At 51.7% G+C, this 22184-nt stretch overlaps 1 protein-coding gene across 3 annotated transcripts in view; it reads left to right on the top strand.

Annotated features, from left to right (window-relative positions):
* ctdspla (CTD (carboxy-terminal domain, RNA polymerase II, polypeptide A) small phosphatase-like a) overlaps positions 1-22184 on the top strand; it is a 217444-nt gene that overhangs the window by 152642 nt on the left and 42618 nt on the right. The window contains exons 3-4 of one of the 3 annotated variants that reach the window (XM_038798571.1): positions 15292-15324; positions 20124-20225. The exons of 1 other annotated variant lie outside the window; for it this stretch is intronic. In XM_038798571.1, the coding sequence (XP_038654499.1) occupies positions 15292-15324; positions 20124-20225 (135 nt within the window). The remainder of the gene's footprint in view (positions 1-15291; positions 15325-20123; positions 20226-22184) is intronic. One more of the 3 variants, XM_038798572.1, reaches the window with a different exon arrangement.

The following is a 22184-nucleotide window of genomic DNA, read 5'->3' as shown; positions in this document are numbered from 1 at the left end:
GCATTGTCTGGCATCTTTAAATTTGTCTATATATGTTTCTGGAACATACCTCTTCATTCACCTGAGGAAGGAGCAGTGCTCCGAAAGCTAGTGTTTGAAACAAACATGTTGGACTTTAACCTGGTGTTGTAAGACTTCTTACTGTGCTTACCCCTGAATACCGAGAGAAGCAAGAGAGGAGATTGCTGGGGCCTTGACTGATATCTTTGTATCCTCATTGGCTACAGGTGAGATCCCAGAGGATTGGAGAATAGCTAATGTTGTACCGCTGTTTAAGAAAGGTAGCAGGGATAATCCTGGAAACTATAGGCTGGTGAGCCTCACGTCGATTGTAGGTAAATTATTGGAGAGAATTCTCAGGGACAGGATTTATATCCATTTGGAAACAAATGGACTCATAAGCGATAGCATGGTTTTGTGAAGGGGAGATCATGCCTCACTAATTTGATTGAGTTTTTTTGAGGAGGTGACAAAGATGATTGATGATGGGAGGGTGGTGGATGTTGTTTACATGGACTTCAGTAAAGCCTTTGACAAGGTGCCTCATGGCAGACTGGCACAAAAGGTGAAGTCAGAGGATCAGAGGTGAGGTGGTAAGATGGATACAGAACTGACTCGGTCACAGAAGGCAAAGGGTAGCAGTAGAAGGGTGTTTTTTTGAATGGAAGGTTGTGACTAGTGAAGCAGTTCAAGCTCCTTCATTAAATGTCTTCAAGATACAGACATCGTTTTTTGAAGAATAAAGGGATTAAGGGTTATGGTGTTCGGGCAGGAAAGTGGAGCTGAGTCCACGAAAGATCAGCCATGATCTCATTGAATGGCGGAGCAGGTTTGAAGAGCCAGATGGCCTACTCCTGCTCCTCATTCTTATGTTCTCATCTCTGTTTTAAATCTGCTGCCCCTTATCCCAGAACTACGACCTCACGTTGTAGATTGCCCCAAAAGAGGAATCATCATCAGCTCCATGTCTACTTTGTCAATACGTTTTATCATCTTGTATACCTCAATTAGATCTCTCATTCTTCTAAACTGGAGAGCGTATAGACCTAAACTGCTCATCTCTCTTCATAAAACACCCCTGTAATCAATCTTGTGTATCTCCTCTGAATTGCTTTGAATGCATCACTCCTCAAATAAGGGGACAAAACTATGCACAGTACTCCAGGTGTGGTCTCACCACTGCCTTGTATAGTTGCAGCAACACTTTGATGCTGTATTCCTTTAGCAATAAATGCCAACATTTAATTTGCCTTCCTTACTACCTGCTGTACCTGCATGCTAGTTTTCTAAGATTCATTGCACCAAAGTACTCTTGAGTTTCCCTCCATTTAGAAAATAAGTTGCCTTTCCGTTTTTCCAATCAAAATGGATAACGTCACACTTGTTTAAAAATAAAATCCAAGTAAGGGACGATTTAGCGTGGCCAATTCACAATACCCTGCACATCTTTGGGTTGTGGGAGTGAGACCCACACAGACACTGGGAGAATATGCAAACTCCACACGGACAGTGACCTGAGGCTGGGATTGAACCCGGGTCCTCAGCCCTGTGAGGCAGCGTGTCTGCGTCACTGTGCAACCCTTGATAACTTCACACTTATCCACGTTAAACTCCATCTGCCAAGTTTTGGCCCACTCACCTAACCTATCTGTATCCATTTGTGAATGTCTTATTTCCTCATTGCAAATTACTATTCCACCTATTTTAGTGTCATCTGCAAATTTGGCTCTCGTACCTTTTATCCCTATCTCCAGGTTATTAGTATACATACATAGAAGATAGGAGGAGGCCTTTTGGCCCTTCGAGCCTGCTCCGCCACTCATCACGATCATGGCTGATCATCCAACTCAGGGCAGCACGGTAGCATTGTGGATAGCACAATTGCTTCACAGCTCCAGGGTCCCAGGTTCGATTACGGCTTGGGTCACTGTCTGTGCGGAGTCTGCACATCCTCCCCGTGTGTGCGTGGGTTTCCTCCGGGTGCTCCGGTTTCCTCCCACAGTCCAGGGATGTGCAGGTTAGGTGGATTGGCCATGCTAAATTGCCCTTAGTGTCCAAAATTGCCCTTAGTGTTGGATGGGGTTGTGGGGATAGGGTGGAGGTGTTGACCTTGGGTAGGGTGCTCTTTCCAAGAGCCGGTGCAGACTCGATGGGCCGAATGGCCTCCTGCACTGTAAATTCTATGAATAGCCTAATCCTGCTTTCTCCCCATAGCTTTTGATCCCATTCTCCCCAAGTGCTATATCCAGCCGCCTCTTGAATATATTCAAAGTTTTAGCACCAACTACTTCCTGTTGTAATGAATTCCACAGGCTCACCACTCTTTGTGTGATGAAGTGTCTCTCTATCCCTGTCCGAAATGGTTTACCCTGAATCCTCAGGCTGTGACCCCTGGTTCTGGACACACCTATCATTGGTAACATCTTCCCTGCATCTACCGTGTCTAATCCTGTTGGAATTTTATAAGTCTCTATGAGAGCCCCCCTCATTCTTCTGAACTCCAGCGAGAACAATCCCAACCTAGTCAATCTCTCCTCATACGACAGTCCCGCCATCCCTGGAATCAGTCTGGCAAACCTTCACTGCACTCCCTCGAGAGCAAGAACATCCTTCCTCAGAAACGGAGACCAAAACTGCACACAATATTCCAGGTGTGGCCTCACCAAGGCCCTGTACAATTGCAGCAACACATCCCTGCTTCTATACTCGAAACCTCTTGCAATGAAGGGCAACATACCATTAGCCTTCTTTACCGCCTGCTGCACCTGCATGCTTACCTTCAGTCAGCAAATAGTGCACAAGCACACCCAGGTCCCGCTGCACACACCCCTCTCCCAATTTACAACCATTCAGGTCGTAATCTGCTTTCCTGTTTTTGCTTCCAAAATGAATAACCTCACACTTATCCAAATTATACTGCATCTGCCATTGGTTTGCCCACTCGCCCAACCTGTCCAGATCTTGCTGTAGGGTCCCTGCATCCTCGTCACAATTCACCCTCCCACCTAATTTGGTATCATCTGCAAACTTTGAGATGTTACATTTTGTTCCCTCATCCAAATCATTAATATATATTGTGAATAGCTGGGGTCCCAGCACCGATCCCTGTGGTACCTCACTGGTTTGAAAATGAAAAACTGGTTTGAATTTGAAAAGGATCCATTAATCCCTACTCTTACTTCCTCTCTGCCAACCAGTTTTCTATCCACCTCAATACATTTTCCCCCAATCCCATGCGCTTTAATTTTGTATAATAACCTCTTGTGCGGGACTTTGTCAAACGCCTTCATAAAGTCCAAATATACCACATCGACTGGCTCCCCCTTGTCGACTGTAGTGGTTACCTCTTCAAAGAATTCCAACAGATTTGTCAAGCATGATTTTCCCTTCATAAATCCATGCTGACTCTGACTGATCCTGCCACTGCTTTCTAAATGTTCCACTATAAAGTCCTTGACAATGGATTCAAGCATTTTCCCCACTACCGATGGTCGGCTTACTGGTCTATAATTCCCTGCTTTCTCTCTACCTCCCTTTTTGAATATCAGAGTGACGTGAGCTACCCTCCAATCTGCAGGGACAGTTCCAGAGTCTATAGAATCCTGGAAGATGACCACCAATGCATCCACTATTTCCAGAGCCGCCTCCTTAAGCAGTCTGGGACACAGATTCTCAGCCCATGGGGATTTATCCGCCTTCAATCCCATCAGTTTTCCCAGCACCATTTCTCTACTAATGTTGATCTCCCTCAGTTCTTCCCTCTCACTGAACCTTTCATTCTCCAACATTTCTGGGATCTGATTTGTGTCCTCATTTGTGAAGACAGAACCAAAGTATGTATTCAATCGCTCAGCCATTTCTTTGTCCCTTATTATGCATTCCCCTGTTTCTGCCTGTAGGGGGCCTACATTTCTCTTCACCAATCTCTTTCTCTTCACATATCTGTAGAAACTCTTAGTGTCAGTCTTTATGTTCCCTGCAAGCTTCCTTTCGTACTGTATTTTCCCTTTCTTAATCAATCCCTTCGTCCTTCTTTGCTGAATTCTAAATTGCCCCCAGTCCTCAGACCTATTATTTTCCTTGGATTGGATACTATTTCTAATTTCCTTTCTTCTTCTCTTGAATATATTTTAGTTGGGAGGAATTGAATATCTCCTTAAACAACTGCGACTGCTCATCACTTGTCCTACCTTTTACTCTTCCTACTCGTCCACTAGGGCGAAATCTGTCCTCAAGCCTACGTAAATGCTACCTTTGTTTAACTCCAGAATACTAGTCTGGAACTTCAGTTTCTCGCCTTCAAGCTGAATTTGAAATTCATCATGCTATGATCATTCTTCCCTGGGAGATCCTTAACCATGAGGTCATTAATTAATTACACTCCTCATTACACAATAGTATATCCAGAATAGTCTGCTCCCTGATTGGTTCTACAACATATTGCTCCAAGAAACAATCTTCAATGAACTATCCCTTGAGGGTATCCTTGTCAATTTGATTCATCCATTCTATATGCATATTAAAATCACCCATGATTATTGTCATACCTTTCTTACCAGCCCCCAGTATTTTCTGGTTTATACTGCGCCCCACTGCATAACTGCAGCACGGTAGCATAGTGGTTAGCACAATTGCTTCACAGCTCCAGGGTCCCAGATTCAATTCCTGGCTTGGGTCACTGCCTGTGTAGAGTCCGCACGGGTGCTCCGATTTCCTCCCACAGTCCAAAGATGTGCAGATTAGCTGGATTGGCCATGACAAATTGCACTTAGTGTCCGAAACGGTTAGGTGGAGTTATTGGGTTACAGGGATAGGGTGGAAGTGTGCGCTTAAGTGGGTTTCTCTTTCTAAGGGCCGAATGGCCTCCTTCTGCACTGTAAATTCTATGTTTCTACAATACTGTTTGGGGACCTATCGATTACTCCCACCAGGGACTTCTTTCCGTTGCTATTTCCTATTTCTAACCAGACTGATTCCAGTGCCTATATCATTTCTCACGACAGCACTGATTCCGTCCCTGACTAGCAACGCTACACTACCTCCCTTTCCTTTCTGTCTATCCTTCCAAAATATAATCTTTATTATTGTCACAAGTAGGCTGACATTAATACTGCAATGAAGTTACTGTGAAAAGCCCTAGTCGCCACATTCCAGCGCCTGTTCGGGTACACAGAGGGAGAATTCAGAATGTCTGATTCACCTAACAGCACGTCTTTCAGGACTTTTGTGAGGAAAACGGAGCACCCGGAGGAAACCCACGCAGACACGGGGAGAACGTGCAGACTCCCGCACAGACAGTGACCCAAGCCGGGAATTGAACCTGGGACCCTGGAGCTGTGAAGAAATAGTGCTAACCACTGTGCCACCGTGCCGCTCACTGAGTACTCTTGGATATTCAACTCTCAGACCTGGTCTCCTTGTAACCATGTCTCGGTAATCACCACCAAATCATACCCTTTGTCTTAATTTGCGCTGTTGACTCATTAATTTTGTTCAGAATGCTTTTTGAATTCAGACACAAAGCATTTATATAGAGATACATAGAAGATAGGAGCAGGGGGAGGCCTTTTGGCCCTTCGAGCGTGCTCCACCATTTATCACGACCATGGCTGGTCATCCAACTCAATAGCCTAATCCTGCTTTCTCCCTGTAACCTTTGATCTAATTCATCCCAAGTGCTATATCTAGCTATATTAGCATTGACTACTTCCTGTGGTAATGAATTCCACAGGCTCACCACTCTTTGTGTCAAGAAATGTCCCCTCATCTCTGTCCGAAATGGTTTACCCTGAATCCTCAGACTGTGACCCCTGATTCTGGACCCACCCACCATCGGGAACAAACACCCTGTCTCGTCCTTTAAGTTTGTTCTATTATCAAATTTCTCTCCTCTTGTCTGATTCTTTGGTGCAATATGACGTTCCTTCTTATCCTTAATTTTCGAATATGTATTTATTAAATAGTTCAATTCACTTTGTCTGGTTTTCTGGAGCAATGTGCTGTACAGTCTTACAATCCCTAGATTTGTTGTTTGTTTTAAATCTAAAAGTACCCCTACTCAGTTGAACGTGGGCATTCAAGCAGTTAAAATAGTCCCGTTGACTCAACCTGAGACATCCTGTCCCATTCCCTCATTCTCAGCAAGTGGCAAATGAGCTTGTCTGAAGCTTGACTGAGTCATTCTTTAAACATGCAGATGTGATGACACCTTTAAGCTCAAACTGCTATTTTTACTGATGACCTGAGCAGTTGAAACTCATGAGTTAAGATGGTCTGGACCTCCCAATCCTGAGGACAAAAGTTCCTCAGTTGTTCAATTCCTGCTCCGGGTTAAAGTCAGGTTTTATGATTATAGGGGCGGGTTCCTCCGACCCACCGCACCCAGGATCCTCCGTCCTGCCGCACCCGTTTCCCAGTGCGGAGTACCCCCGCCAGCAGCGGGATCCCCCCTCCTGCCGCACCCGTTTCCCAGTGCGGCGTACCCCCGCCGGCAGCAGGATCCCCCCTCCTGCCGCACCCGTTTCCCAGTGCGGCGTACCCCCGCCAGCAGCAGGATCCCCCCTCCTGCTGCACCCGTTTCCCAGTGCGGAGTACCCCCGCCAGCAGCAGGATCCCCCCTCCTGCTGCACCCGTTTCCCAGTGCGGCGTACCCCCGCCGGCGGCAGGATCCCCCCTCCCGCCGCACCCGTTTCCCAGTGCGGAGTACCCCCGCCGGCAGCAGGATCCCTCCTCCTGCCGCACCCGTTTCCCAGTGCGGAGTACCCCCGCCAGCAGCGGGATCCTCCCTCCTGCCGCACCCGTTTCCCAGTGCGGAGTACCCCCGCCGGCAGCAGGATCCCCCCTCCTGCCGTACCCATTTCCCAGTGCGGAGTACCCCCGCCAGCAGCGGGATCCCCCCCTCCCGCCACACCAGTTTCCCAGTGCGGAGTACCCCCGCCAGCAGCGGGATCCCCCCTCCTGCCGCACCCGTTTCCCAGTGTGGCGTACCCCTGCCGGCAGCAGGATCCCCCCTCCTGCCGCACCCGTTTCCCAGTGTGGCGTACCCCTGCCGGCAGCGGGATCCCTCCTCCTGCCGCACCCGTTTCCCGGTGCGGCGTACCCCCGCCGGCAGTGGGATCTCCATCCCATAAGCCGGCCAATGGGGTTTACCACTGTCGCATACCCCCCGCCGCAGCAGGATCCCCCCTCCTGCCGCACCCGTTTCCCGGTGGCGCATACCCCGCCAGCAGCGATCCCCCCTCCCGCCACACCGTTTCCCGGTGCGGCTACCCCCGCCGGCAGTGGGATCTCCATCCCATAAGCCGGCCAATGGGGTTTACCACTGTCGGCACCCCCCACGCCATCAGGAAATCCGCGGGCGTGAATGTGTTGCTGGCGAAACGGAGGAACCCGCCAGCGGAGAATCCAGCCCTATGTCCTTTCCTCTTTTTCCCTGCGAGAGAAGAGTTATTCTGCACCTACCGTGGCCAATTTCTTACATTTATATTAAAATGCCTTAATCAGTTAAATTCTTAAATCCTTCATTTCCTGGGGTTATAAGTGAACATACCTTGACTCTGATAATAAGTCAGCCCCACTATCCTAGACATTATCCTGCTGAATCACAGCTTTCTCCATTAGATCCTTGCCAATGGAGCATCCAACGCTTATTGCGTTTTGCTTTCATATTTGTATCCTCTTGTGATGTTCCTAATATCTGATTTTTTTTTTTGTGCATCAGCAAGCCAACCTTTATGATTCATGTTCTTGGAAATGATCCATTGCTCATTTGTTTATCCTCCCCATTTCATGTGCATTCCATTCTGGTATTCCAGCACCCAGAGAGTGCCATTTCACACTTCATTATCTTAAACTGTATTGCCAAGGTTAGGTTCCCTTTTAAAATAAATTTAGAGTACCCAATTCATTTCTTCCAATTAAGGGGCAATTTAGCGTGGCCAATCCACCTAGCCTGCACATCTTGGGTTGTGGGGGGGTAAACCCACGCAAACCCGGGAGAATGTGCAACTCCACACGGACAGTGACCCAGGGCCGGGATCGAACCTGGGACCCTCGGGCGCAGTGAGGGCCGCAGTGCTAACCACTGCGCCGCCGTGCTGCCCCAAGATTATACCCCTAATGTTATGTCCTTTTACAGTTTTTTTCCCCTTCACTAAAACAAGAATGTCCCTTTCTAACCCTGCTTTCCTTGATTTCTACTCTTAAATCAGTTGCTGTCAGTGCCACGTCCCAGCATTTTTCTGAAAAGGTGTACACGTGCACGCTTGTATGTAAATGGCATCCATTAATCCTTCTTTATTCACCCACTCAATGACTATCAGCCATCTCTGTCACATCAGTTAGGTATGACGTCTTGAGATAGAATCGTAGAATGGTTACTGCATGGAAGGAGGGTATTTGGCCTGGTGTGTCCATGGAAGGAGGTATTTGGCCGGGTGTGTCCATGAAAGGAGGGTATTGGCCGGGTGTGTCCATGGAAGGAGGGTATTTGGCCGGTGTGTCCATGGAAGGAGGTATTTGGCCGGGTGTGTCCATGGAAGGAGGGTATTTGGCCGGGTGTGTCCATGGAAGGAGGGTATTTGGCCGGATGTGTCCATGGAAGGAGGGTATTTGGCCGGGTGTGTCCATGGAAGGAGGGTATTTGGCCGGTGTGTCCATGGAAGGGTATTTGGCCGGATGTGTCCATGGAAGGGTATTTGGCCGGATGTGTCCATGGAAGGAGGGTATTTGGCCTGGTGTGTCCATGGAAGGAGGGTATTTGGCCGGATGTGTCCATGGAAGGAGGGTATTTGGCCTGGTGTGTCCATGGAAGGAGGGTATTTGGCCTGTTGTGTCCATGGAAGGAGGGTATTTGGCCTGGTGTGTCCATGGAAGGAGGGTATTTGGCCGGTGGTTCCATGGAAGGGAGGGTATTTGGCCGGGTGTGTCCATGGAAGGAGGGTATTTGCCGGTGTGTCCTGGAAGGAGGGTATTTGGCCGGATTGTGTCCATGGAAGGAGGGTATTTGGGCCGGTTGTGTCCCATGGAGGAGGGTATTTGGCCTGTTGTGTCCATGGAAGGGGAGGGTATTTGGCCGGTTGTGTCCATGGAAGGAGGGTATTTGGCCGGGTGTGTCCATGGAAGGAGGGTATTTGGCCTGGTGTGTCCATGGAAGGAGGGGTATTGGCCTGGTGTGTCCATGGAAGGAGGGTATTTGGCCGGGTGTGTCCATGGAAGGAGGTTATGTGGCCTGGGTGTGTCCATGGAAGGAGGGTATTTGGCCTGGTGTGTCCAGTGGAAGGAGGGTATTTGGCCGGGTGTGTCTTGGAAGGAGGGTATTTGCCCGGGTGTGTCATGGAAGGAGGGTATTTGGCCGGTGTGTCCATGGAAGGAGGGTATTTGGCCTGGTGTGTCCAGGAAGGAGGGTATTTGGCCTGTGTGCATGGAAGGAGGGTATTTGGCCTGGTGTGTCCAGGGAAGGAGGGTATTTGGCCGGTGTGTCCATGGGAAGGAGGGTATTTGGCCGGGTGGTGTCCATGGAAGGAGGGTATTTGGCCTGGTATGTCCCATGGAAGGAGGGTATTTGGCCTGGTGTGGCCATGTTGCGCTCTCTTGAGTTCACTCAGTGAGTCCTGCTCCCCACCATTTCCTAATCCTGCAAATCGTTCCTGTTCAGATACTTATCCTGTTCCCTTGTGACGAGTGCAGCATTTGCAGACTGACAGTCCTTGCATTCTATTTTTGATTTAAGTGAGCTATGAAGAATTTTCTCCTGATTCATTCTTGGTTTTGATAGCAGGAATGTATCTTCGATTTATGGCCCCAAGTTTTGTTTCCCCAAAAGGTGTGAAAAGCAATTTTTATATTTCTTCAATGAAGTGGCCCTCCTGGTTTGATCACAAAACGGTGTCTTGTTCCTTCCGATAGCCTGGACGGGTTGAACCATGTCATTAAAACGCAGGTAGTGCTTGCCCTTTTTAGAAGTGTTATTTTCTTTCCTGGAACCGTTGTGGTGCTTAAGCCACAGCTCATGTGGAAGCAATCGGAAACTTGTCTTGTGCAATTCATTTGGTACCCTGTAAGTTCAGCCCTCTTCTGAAGGTAGTGACAATTACCAGTCTCGTCAAGTTGCTCCTCAACGCAGGATGTCTGATCGTTCCCTGACTGCACCAACCATTGTCCAGGGACCACAATTGACGGTGGCTCTTCATACAGGGCTGACAGGATCATGGCTGAACGTGTACCGCAGACTGAGATGTTGCTGCCAGCAATGTGTAACTTAGGCAGTAGAGCGTCTGACTAACAAAGATAGGCATACGTTCTTGGAAAGATCATTGTGGTGTGTGTGTGGGGGCAATTCTTTCCCAGTTTATAGTCCACTGGCCTTCCTGAACTCTTTTTAAAAACCTGCAGACCTCACACCTGAGACAGGCATTTTAAAAATTTCATTAAATTAAAGTTTAAACAACTCATAAACTCTTTGAAATATAGAAAATGAAGTGTTGATTAAAACTGGTATTAGCCGCAGGATTCAATGGCAGCACTCTGATGTTTCTTCTGTTCGTTCATCATTATAACAACATTGCCGGAGCACTTCAGCTCCTTGATAAAAGCCCTCCTCCATCCAACTTTTCCTTCTCCTTCCTCTCCTTCACATCATCCTCCCTCTGCTGCTCTCTGACCTCTATCCATCGGCAACTGTACCTATCCTCTGCTAACCCTCCTCACTTTCCATTCGCTTTCCTCTCCTCCCCCACGCCCTCTCCGCCCCACCCATCCACTCTCTGCTCCCACTCTCCACCCCCACCCCTCTCTGCCCCGCCCTCTATATGTCCAATCCACTCTCCCTTCACTGTTCCCAACTCCCTCTTCTTCCTCCCCATCTCCGACTCCCTCTATCCTCTCCAGCCTCTCTGTTCCCATCTCCAACCCGCTGTCCTCGCCGCTCTCCTTCCCCCTCTCGCCGCTCGCCACTCCCCCCTCGCCACTCTCACCCCCTCGCCACTATCCCCCCTCGCCACTGCTCACCCCCCTCACCAGCTCTCCCCCTCCCTCGCCACTCCCCCCCCGCCACTCTCCCCCCCTCCCTTGCCGCTATCCTCCCCCTCGTCACTCTCCTCCCCCCTCGCCACTTTCCTCCCACCTCCCTCGCCGCTATCCTCCCCCCTCGTCACTCTCCTCCCCCCTCGCCGCTCTCCTCCCCCTCCCTCGCCGCTCTCCTCCCCCTCGTCACTCTCCTCCCCCCTCGCCACTTTCCTCCCACCTCCCTCGCCGCTATCCTCCCCCCTCGCCACTCTCCTCCCCCCCTCGCCGCTCTCCCCCCCTCACCGCTCTCCTCCCCCCTCGCCGCTCTCCGCCCTCACCGCTCTCCTCCCCCCTCGCCACTCTCCTCCCCCCCTCGCCACTCTCCCCTCCTCGCCGCTCTCCTCCCCTCGTCACTCTCCTCACCCCTCGCCACTCTCTCCTCCCACCTCCCTCGCCACTCTCCTCCCCCCTCGCCGCTCTCCCGCCCGCACCGCTCTCCTCCCCCCTCGCCAACTCTCCCCCCTCGCCACTCTCCCCTCCCTCGCCGCTCTCCTCCCCTCGTCACTCTCCTCCCCCCTCGCCACTCTCCTCCCCGTCCCTCGCCGCTATCTTCCCCCTCGCGACTCTCCTCCCTCCTCGCCGCTCTCCCCCCTCACCGCTCTCCTCCCCCCTCTCCCCCCCTCGCCGCACTCCCCCCCTCGCCGCTCTCCCCCCTCGCCACTCTCCCCATCCCTTCGCCGCTCTCCTCCCCCTCGCCACTCTCCTCCCCCCTCGCCGCTCTCCTCCCCACCGCTCTCCTCCCCCCTTGCCGCTCTCCCCCCTCGCCGCTCTCCTCCCCTTGTCACTCTCCCCCCCTCTCGCCACTCTCCTCCCCCCTCCCGCTCTCCTCCCTCGTCACTCTCCCCCCCTCTCTCCACTCTCCCCCCCCTCACCGCTCTCCTCCCCCCTTGCCGCTCTCCCCCCCCGCCGCTCCCTCCCCCCTCGCCACTCTCCCTCCCCTCCTCGTCACTCTCCCCCCCTCTCGCCACTCTCCCCTCCCTCTGTCACTCTCCCCCCCCCCTCTCGCCACTCTCTCCCTCCCTCACCGCTCTCCCTCTCCTCCCCCCTCGCCGCTCTCCTCCCCCCCGCCACTCTCCCCCCTCGCCGCTCTCCTCCCCCCTCGCCGCTCCCCTCCCCTCGCCACTCTCCTCCCTCCTCACCGCTCTCCTCCCCCCTCGCCGCTCTCCTCCCCTCTCACCACTCTCCCCTCCCTCGCCGCTCTCCTCCCCCTCGCCCCTCTCCTCCCCCTCGCCGCTCTCCTCCCCCCTCGCCACTCTCCTCCCCCTTCGCCGCTCTCCTCCCCCCTCGCCACTCTCCCCCCCCTCACCGCTCTCCTCCCCCCTCGCCACTCTCCTCCCCTTCGCCGCTCTCCTCCCCCCTCGCCACTCTCCTCCCCCCTCACCACTCTCCCCCCCTCGCCACTCTCCCCCCCCTCGCCATTCTCTCCCCCCTCGCCACTCTCCCCCCTCGCCACTCTCCTCCCCCCTCGCCGCTCTCCTCCCCCCTCGCCGCTCTCCCTCCCCTCGCCGCTCTCCCTCCCTCACCGCTCTCCCTCCCCCTTGCCACTCTTCCTCCCCCTCGCCACTCTCCCCCCTTCCTCGCACGCTCTCTCCTCCCCCCTCTGCCACTCTCCCCCCCTCTCCCTCGCCACTCTCACCCCCCCTCGCCACTCTCCCCCTCACCGCTCTCCTCCCCCCTCGCCACTCTCCCGCCCCCGCCACTCTCCCCCCTCGCCACTCTCCCCCCCTCACCACTCTCCTCCCCCCTCGCCGCTCTCCCCCCCTCACCGCTCTCCTCCCCCCTCGCCACTCCCCCCCCCCCCCCGCTCTCCTCCCCCCTCGCCACTCCCCCCCCTCACCGCTCTCCTCCCCCTCCCTCGCCACTCTCCCCCTCACCGCTCTCCTCCCCCCTCGCCACTCTCCCCCCTCGCCACCTCTCCCCCTCGCCACTCCTCCCCCCTCGCCACTCTCCCCCCTCACCACTCTCCTCCCCCCTCGCCGCTCTCCTCCCCTCCCTTGCCACTCTCCCCCCCTCACCGCTCTCCTCCCCCCTCGCCACTCTCCCCCTCCCTCACCGCTCTCCCCCCCCTCACCGCTCTCCTCCCCCCTTGCCACTCTCCCCCCTCACCGCTCTCCTCCCCCCCTCGCCACTCTCCCCCTCCCTCGCCGCTCTCCTCCCCCTCCCTCACCGCTCTCCCCCTCCCTCGCCACTCTCCCCCCCTCGCCACTCTTCCCCCCCTCGTCACTCTCCCCCCTCGCTGCTCTCCTCCCCCCTCGCCGCTCTCCTCCCCCCTCGCCACTCTCCCCCCCCCTCGCCGCTCTCCCCCTCCCTCGCGCTCTCCCCCTCCCTCGCCGCTCTCCTCCCCCTCCCTCGCCGCTCTCCTCCCCCTCACCGCTCTCCTCCCCTCGCCGCTCTCCTCCCCCTCACCGCTCTCCTCCCCCCTCGCCACTCTCCCCCTCCCTCGCCGCTCTCCCCCTCCCTCGCCGCTCTCCTCCCGCCTCACCACTCTCCCCCCCTCACCGCTCTCCTCCCCCCTCACCACTCTCCCCCCCCCTCACCACTCTCCTCCACCCTCGTTGCTCATCCTCCATCCCTCGCCACTCTTCTCACCCTTCACCGCTCTCCCTCCCCCCCTCACCACTCTCCGCGCCCCCTCGCCACTCTCCCTGCACCTCACCGCTCTTCCCTCCCCCATCGCCACTTCTCCCCCCTCACCGCTCTTCTCCCCTCCCCCCTGCGCCACTACTCCCCCCCTCACCGCTCTTCTCCCCCCTGCGCCACTCTCCCCGCCCTCACCGCTCTCCTCCCCCCCTCACCCGCTCTCCTCCCCCCTCCGCCGCTCTCCTCCCCCTCGCCACTCTCCTCCCGCCTCAACCACTCTCCCCCCCCTCACCGCTATCTCTCCTCCCCCCCTCACGCCTCTCCTCCACCCGCGTTGCCTCTCCTCCTCCCGCCGCCAATCTCCTCCCCCTTCACCGTCTTCCTCACCCCCCCTCAACCACTCTCCCCCCCCCCTCGCCACTCTCCCTCCCTCACCGCTCTTCTCCCCCGCTCGCACTCTCCCCCTCCGCGCTCTTCTCACCCACTCGCACTCGTCCACCCCCTCACCGCTCTTCTCCCCCCTCGCCACGCTCCCCCCCTCACCGCTCTCCTCCCCCCCCTCGCCGCCTCCTCCCCCCTCGCCACTCTCTCCCCCCTCACCGCTCCATCCGCCCCCGCCGCCGCTCCTCCGCTCCCCCTCGCCCCCCTCCCTTCGCCACTCTCCCCCCCCTCGCCACTCTCCCCCCCTCGCCACTCTCCTCCCCCCTCGCCACTCTCCTCCCCCCTCGCCGCTCTCCTCCCCCCTCGCCGCTCTCCTCCCCCCTCGCCGCTCTCCTCACCCCTCACCGCTCTCCCTCCCCCCTCACCACTCTCCCCCCCCCTCACCCGCTCTCCCCCCTCACCCGCTCTCCCCCCCTCCCTCGCTGCTTGCCTCCCCCTCCCTCGTCTCTCTCCTCCACCCTCCCTCGCTGCTCGCCTCCCCTCGCCACTCTCCCCCTGTCCCGCTACTCTCCCCCCCTCACCGCTCTCCTCCCCCCTCGCCGCTCTCCTCCCCCCTCACCACTCTCCCCCTCCCTCGCCACTCTCCCCCCTCACCGCTCTCCTCCCCTCCCTCGCTGCTTGCCTCCCCCTCCCTCGTCTCTCTCCTCCACCCTCCCTCGCTGCTCGCCCTCCCCTCGCCACTCTCACCCTGTCCCGCTACTCTCCCCCCCTCCACCGCTCTCCTCCCCCCTCGCCGCTCTCCCCCCTCACCACTCTCCTCCCCCCTCACTGCTCTCCTCCCCCCTCCCCCCCCCCCGCTGCTCTCCTCCCTCCCCACACTCCCCCCTCCACCCCTCCCCTTCTATTCTACTGCCCCTTCCTGCCCTACTGCCCCATAATATTCAACATGAATTTCCTGTTAATTTTAGACGGTAATGAATTCATCTAAATCCAGCTGACTCCTTTACACAATGGTACCATTTGTCGAGTTTAGGTTGGGATTTCTACAGCATCCTGTCTTCAGCTCTGCAATGAACAGTGACAAACTACGGCTAAAATCTGGCTCGACAACACGCTGTTGTCCCCTGTATAAAACTAAACTTTGAGCAGGTTATTGGGAAACAGCTTTGACTTTGGTTGATTTCATTTTCTTTCCTTGTTAACATTTATGTTGTGTATTGATCAGGATTTTTCTTTGTCTTTTTTGTCTTGTTATTTGTTCTCCAGTCTGACCAGGTACAGGTCATCCCCAGTCCCAGTGTATGTATTATTATTTCATTTTCTGCCCTACTCCCTTTGCATGCTTCAAACCGCTTGTGGGTGGTCCACTCGGATTATTTGTCTCCCAGTAACCCAGCAGTATACATGGTAATCATTCAAATACTGCATGTTCCTTAACCAGCTTTAGCTGCCAGTGGAGTATTGGTAATCAGAGGTGTAGCGAGGCGCTGTGCTTAAAATGAGTGGTTTATTTCAGACTACATTAACCTTTTGTTTCCTTGCTTTTGCCTAGTAGTATTTTGTTCAAATCTCCTGATATTTCCCGTAGTGAGGGTGAGGGCGTCAACTTAACACAGCTGCTGCTGTCCCTGTAATGTCACTGGTTATATTACTGGTGTGTTTGCCAGCTCAGCTTGCTGGTTCGTGATGCGGAGTGACTCCCAGCAGCGCAGGTTCAATTCCCGTACCAGCTGAGGTTATTCATGAAGGCCCTCCCTTCTCAAACTTACCCCTCGCCTGAGGTGCGGTGATCCTCAGGTTAAAATCACCACCAGTCAGCTCTCCCCCCTCAAAGGGGAAATCAGTCACATGGCTGGTGTATCTGCCACTTGACCAGTCACATGATTGGCGTTTCTGCCACTTGACCAGTTGCACGATTGGCATTTCTGCCACTTGACCAGTCACATGATTGCCATTTCTGCCACTTGACTTGTCCCATGACTGGTGCAACTGCCACTTGACCTGTCCCATGGCTGGTGCATCTGTTACTTGACCAGTTGAGCGACTGGCGTATCTGCCACTTGACCTGTCCCATGACTGGCGTATCTGCCACTTGGCCAGTCACATGACTGGCGTATCTGCCACTTGACCTGTCCCATGACTGGCGTTTCTGCCACTTGACCTGTCCCATGACTGGCGTATCTGCCACTTGACCAGTCACATGACTGCACATCTGCCACTTGACCTGTCCCATGACTGCACATCTGCCACTTGACCAGTCGCACGACTGGCGTATCTGCCACTTGACCTGTCCCATGACTGGCATATCTGTTACTTGACCAGTTGCGCGACTGGCGTATCTGCCACTTGACCAGTTGCATGACTGGCGTATCTGCCACTTGACCTGTCCCATGACTGGCGTATCTGTTACTTGACCAGTTGCGCGACTGGCGTATCTGCCACTTGACCAGTTGCATGACTGCCATATCTGCCACTTGACCTGTCCCATGACTGGCATATCTGCCACTTGACCTGTCCCATGACTGGCGTATCTGCCACTTGACCAGTCACATGACTGTCATATCTGCCACTTGACCTGTCCCATGACTGCACATCTGCCACTTGACCAGTCGCACGACTGACGTATCTCCCACTTGACCTGTCCCATGACTGGCGTATCTGCCACTTGACCAGTCACATGACTGTCATATCTGCCACTTGACCTGTCCCATGACTGCACATCTGCCACTTGACCAGTTGCATGACTGCCATATCTGCCACTTGACCTGTCCCATGACTGGCGTATCTGCCACTTGACCAGTTGCATGACTGGCGTATCTGCCACTTGACCTGTCCCATGACTGGCATATCTGCCACTTGACCTGTCCCATGACTGGCGTATCTGCCACTTGACCTGTCCCATGACTGCACATCTGCCACTTGACCTGTCCCATGACTGCCATATCTGCCACTTGACCTGTCCCATGACTGGCATATCTGCCACTTGACCTGTCCCATGACTGGCGTATCTGCCACTGACTATATCTGCCACTTGACCCGTCACACGGCTGGCGTATCTGCCACTTGACCAGTCACATTGATGAAAAGAAGTGAAAAAAATCATTTGCAGTCATGTGTCAATGAGACACAGTAAACGCCCTCACCTTCACTCGACCTGTCATGCATTGGCTTCCTTTTTATCTGTCTTTTTGGTTTTAGAAACTTTTTTTTTAAACAGAGCAATTGGCCGAAAGACTAATCATGCTGGATATGTGTTTTTGTTAATGGCATGATGTAACTTTATCATTTGGGAGCTGGACCCTCCAAAACAAACCAACTAGAATTTGGGTGCAATTAAAATTATTTCTTTGAACGCAAGTAGGAAAGAGTTCAATGGATAAGTGATAGAAACAGGAAATGGTTCCTGTATGCTGTATGCTGTACTCTGTCGCTGCAAAATGCTCTTGGGTGTAAAATTGTGACTATCTGATTTGTATTGGTATGCTAAATAGATTTCTGGATTGTATTATGTTATTACAACCTGTGTATGTTGGGAGAAATGTATGGTAAGACTATTTTTTTGAATCCAGTCATTATTCTGCTGACGTTATTCGCCTGAATGTTTAAATTGAGACCACGGATTAATTATATTTTTAAAGCAATAAATGATCTAGAAGTGATACCTTGAGATTTAAGTTGCTCATTAATTTGATGTTGAGGCTGTGTTCATTTTACTGAATTTGTTTATGCTGATCAGCTCAGAGCTATTTATTTAAAGGTTAGCCCCTTACTCACAATAATTGCTTCAAATGGAGCGTACAGGGCGCATTGGCACAATTACTAAAATAAAGGTAATTGAAGACGAGAGTGCAAATTGATTTGAACATTTTCATTCTTCAATTCCACCTTGAAATAGTTCTTGTGGCTTCGGACTGAAATGGCGCGTTATTTCAATCCATATGAACAGGGTGCACAGGTTATCCTCAAGATCACTGTCGGTAGCAGGCTACCCCTTGTGCTTGGAGGTGGTATCAATCTGCATGATTGTACCCAAATATTTGGAACACCAGTAAATCCCAATGCAAACGGTGGAGGGGCAGGGTGGGTTTAAATTCTTTTTCAAAAGTTTCACAAATAAGTAAAGTTAAAGCATTGAGTCAAACTGAATTAGAAATGTACAAAATGCCAAGAGGAAATATATTTTTCAAACTAACCAACAAATTTTAACTGTACAGTTAACATTTTTCTTGCACAGTTGACCACTAACTACTATCTAAAGCCCAGAGCACATTCCTTCTACCCCTTAACGAAAGTGTGTATTTACACGTGTTGGGAACTAGGCCTCACCACAAAGAACCCAGCAACCCTCTCCTTATCCCCATGGTTTTAATAAATACATTTAGAGTACCGAATTCTGTTTTTTTCCAATTAAGGGGCAATCCATCTAACCTGCACATCTTTGGGTTGTGGGGGTGAAACCCACACAGACACGGGAAGAATGCGCAAACTCCACACAGACAGTGACTCGGGGCCGGGACGGAACCTGGGTCCTCGGCGCCGCGGGGCAACAGTGCTAACCACTGTGCCGCGTGCCGCCCCCCCTCATCTCCATGTTGTTTGTTTTTAAAATGTTTGATTTTAAAATTTAATCCTGTAACAGTCTCAGCAGATTCTTTCTATCCAAGCGTTTCCATGACAGTGTTGCAGGCTCGCTCAGTGACTATCTGAACCATGTAGTCACTGGGATGTGCCGAATCCCTAGGTTTGGGGTGGAAGGAGAAGAAATTAATCTGAGTTCTTGCTCCCCATCGGCCTACAGTAAACTGCAGCTGGGAAGTCATTGTGTGGACACTGGCTGAGGAGGGGATGGGCTTGACCATTTAGCCCTCTGTGAATCAATCAAGTCTCACACACTCTTGTTGTACGCTGTCAGATGATCAGTGGCTACTGGGATTGAGGTTCCAGAAGGCAAATGGCATCCACAGTACCAGAGACAGTGCTTTGGGAATAAAGGGACAGGGAGAAAATAGCCTAGTTTGGTTTTTGAGGAAAAGTGATGTGCTTGGGAAAATAAAATGTTAAATTTAAAATGTAGGCTCAATGCTGTACTGATGCACAGAGCGGGAGGGTGTCCTGTGTGTCACAAGGTGTTGGCGGCACGGTAGCACAGTGGTTAGCACAGTTGCTTCACAGCTGCAGGGTCCCAGGTTCGATTCCCGGCTTGGGTCACTGTCTGTGTGGAGGCTGCACATCCTCCCCGTGTGTGCGTGGGTTTCCTCCGGGTGCTCCGGTTTCCTCCCACAGTCCAAAGATGTGCAAGTTAAGTGGATTGGCCATGCTAAATTGCCCTTAGTCCAAAAAACAGGTTAGGTGGGGTTGCGAGGATAGGGTGGAAGTGTAACCTAAGGTAGAGTGCTCTTTCCAAGGGCCGGTGCAGACTCGATGGGTCGAATGGTCTCCTTCTGCACTGTAAATTCTATGAAATCAATAGACTCTGCACGGAGTGACAGGACACCAGCACCATTCTTCCCAATGAATTCCCAGTCTTAGCCCATGCTGTTCCTTTCCATTCCCTATTTGGCGGAATAAATAGAAAGATGGGAGGAAAACCGAAGGCAGTGCAAATCACCCAAGCGTTTCTCTCTTGTGCTTCCCAATATTGGGTGACTGAGTTGAATCTACTCCTGGGAATGGGTAGGTGTTGGTTCTCTGCACCTGGAATTGGGACCTAAGGAAAATGGAATTGGGAAGGAACAGTAACAATCAGAATATCATTCTAACTTCATATCAATAAAAGAAGTTGAGCACGACATTCCAAGTAAACACGTTCTCTGGAGCTCGTCTCAGTTTATTGAGGAGATATTTCCCGAAATCTGGCTCCAGGTTCCATGAGCATTGCAGAGATTGATCCATTGGGCCAGTAGGGCGACCGCTGATGTGCCTTATGTATGTTTGAATGCAAAGTAATTTATTCTGCAGCCTAACTGGACAGTTCAGATATCTGATTCTGCAGAATTGCAACTTGTTCCAAAGTGTTTTGGCAATATATGTCCTGTAATTTCAATCCTGTTTTTTTTTGTTTGTTTTTTGTTTGCCCTTTGTTTTCCTTTCTCCTTTAGCCTCCAGCCAAATACCTCTTACCAGAGGTGAGATTATCTGATGTTGGAAAGAAATGTGTAGTCATCGACTTAGATGAAACCTTAGTACATAGTTCCTTTAAGGTACTGGAAGTTCTTTGTTCATTCTTTGTGTTCCTCTTTAACTTGTGTAATTTTTGTTAAGTTAAAGGATACAATTTTTATATTGCCAATCTTTGCTGGGGGTGGGGTCAGTGGATGTGCATGAGAAGTAATTTAAAAGCGGGTCACTGTAAAAATAGTGATTGCCACATTTATTTCCGCATGCTTCATTTATAGTTTCAAACTCTTAGCCCGTTCAAAATGGCCAGGATCTTACTCCGGTAACTTCACAGTGTGTGAGGAATCAAAATGGAAGGAATTTGGATATAAACCTGAAAAGGACAAATTCACAGGTCTATAGGGAAAGAGCTGGAGGGAGTGGGACTAATTGAATTGCTCTTTCAAAGAGCTGGCACAGGTAGGATGGGCTGAATGGCCTCCTGTGCTATGCAATTGTAGGAAAGTGAAGGTTGTGTGAATAACTTCATCCTTGCGCCTCAAAGTGGCGTTTGCAATGTCTTTTGACCTGCTTTCAAATCCAGCTCCAACACAGCAGTGGTATGAAAGTGCTGCCTGGCTGCCTGGGTAGGTACTGCATCGGTTTGGATATTCCCAGCACAGATCCCATTGGATTGGAATGTGAGGTATAGTACAAACATTTCTAATCCAAGAGAGATTGCGAAGGAAATGGAGAGTGGGTGATCCTCATCCAAGGCTGTGCATTGATGGTACAGTAGTAAAGGGCCGTTAACTTTTGTGCCTGGTCTTTCTAGATGTGACTGGGAAGTGCTTGACACCATTTGTTCAACTCCGAGCATTTCCATTCCCCAGGACTGAAGCCCTCTCTGAATTGACAAACGCAAAAGGAAATTACCAGAAAGAGAAGCAGCCTCTCCTGCACATATAGCAAGAATTTCATTCGACTCTCTTTGTCCTGCATCAAAGCAGCTCATGAAATGTCAGTTGACTACCAGCAAGAAACTGAAATAAAATATGCCCATGCTCACAAAATAATGGCATGTGCTTGCCTGGATTTCTGGGCAGCTGTTCAGACACACTTATTGTCTGATGAGTGAGTTTAAATGTGGAACGATACCCAATCTCATCACATGTGTGATGAACCTTTTAAGTCCTTGCTGTCTAGGCAGGAAATAGGTGACGTCGCTAATGAGCATCTTTCCAGAGAGTAAAGATATTGCAGTCTGCATGCTCATCTCACTTGCTTTCAGTGGTGATGTTTCCCGACGTTGTTATTTCTAATATGGAACTGTGTACTTTCACCGCAAACGTTATAATTAGTCAAGAAGTCATCTTGTTGGGAGAAATACTAAACCTAGGCATTGGTAAATTTAAATCCTGGATAATGAATGAAACTAAACCTTACGACCTGGCATTGGTCACTAACTACACCACCAGGTCATCTGAAAACATAGGTGTAGATGGCCAGTTTGTGTTTTGACCTAATTAATGATATGTTGTTAATATGTGACTATATTTGTTCCCTTTTCACACCCCTTCTCTCCTACAAGCAGTGACCCATGGTGTAGTATAGGTTTTATGGGTTATGCCTCTAAATCAGTAGTGGAGATGTGGGAGGGATTGGGGATGATGCTATCAAAGTGTCCATTCTTCAGGTAAAACCAAGTGTCAGAAGATGGTCTCACCCTCATAGTGGAACTTGAGGCCGTCCCTCAATCTCGCATCTCTTAAACCAGCAGAGGCACACTACCGGGGAGCAGTTATGAATGACTGGGAAATGCTGAGGCCAGTTGCAGTACAAGGCTTGCTATAGAAAGAAAAAGACTTGCATTTCTTTTTTTTAAAATAAATTTTGAGTACCCAATTCATTTTTCCAATTAAGGGGCAATTTAGCGTGGCCAATCCAGCTAGCCTGCACATCTTTGGGTTGTGGGGGCGAAACCCAGCTAACATGGGGAGATGGTGAAGTCGATGACCAGCTCTTTAGTTTTGCTGACATGGAGAGATTGTTGTCGCTGCACC

This window comes from Scyliorhinus canicula, chromosome 5, assembly GCF_902713615.1.
Source record: "Scyliorhinus canicula chromosome 5, sScyCan1.1, whole genome shotgun sequence".
In the NCBI taxonomy this organism is placed as follows: domain Eukaryota; kingdom Metazoa; phylum Chordata; class Chondrichthyes; order Carcharhiniformes; family Scyliorhinidae; genus Scyliorhinus; species Scyliorhinus canicula.
This window is presented reverse-complemented; position numbering and strand designations above follow the sequence as displayed.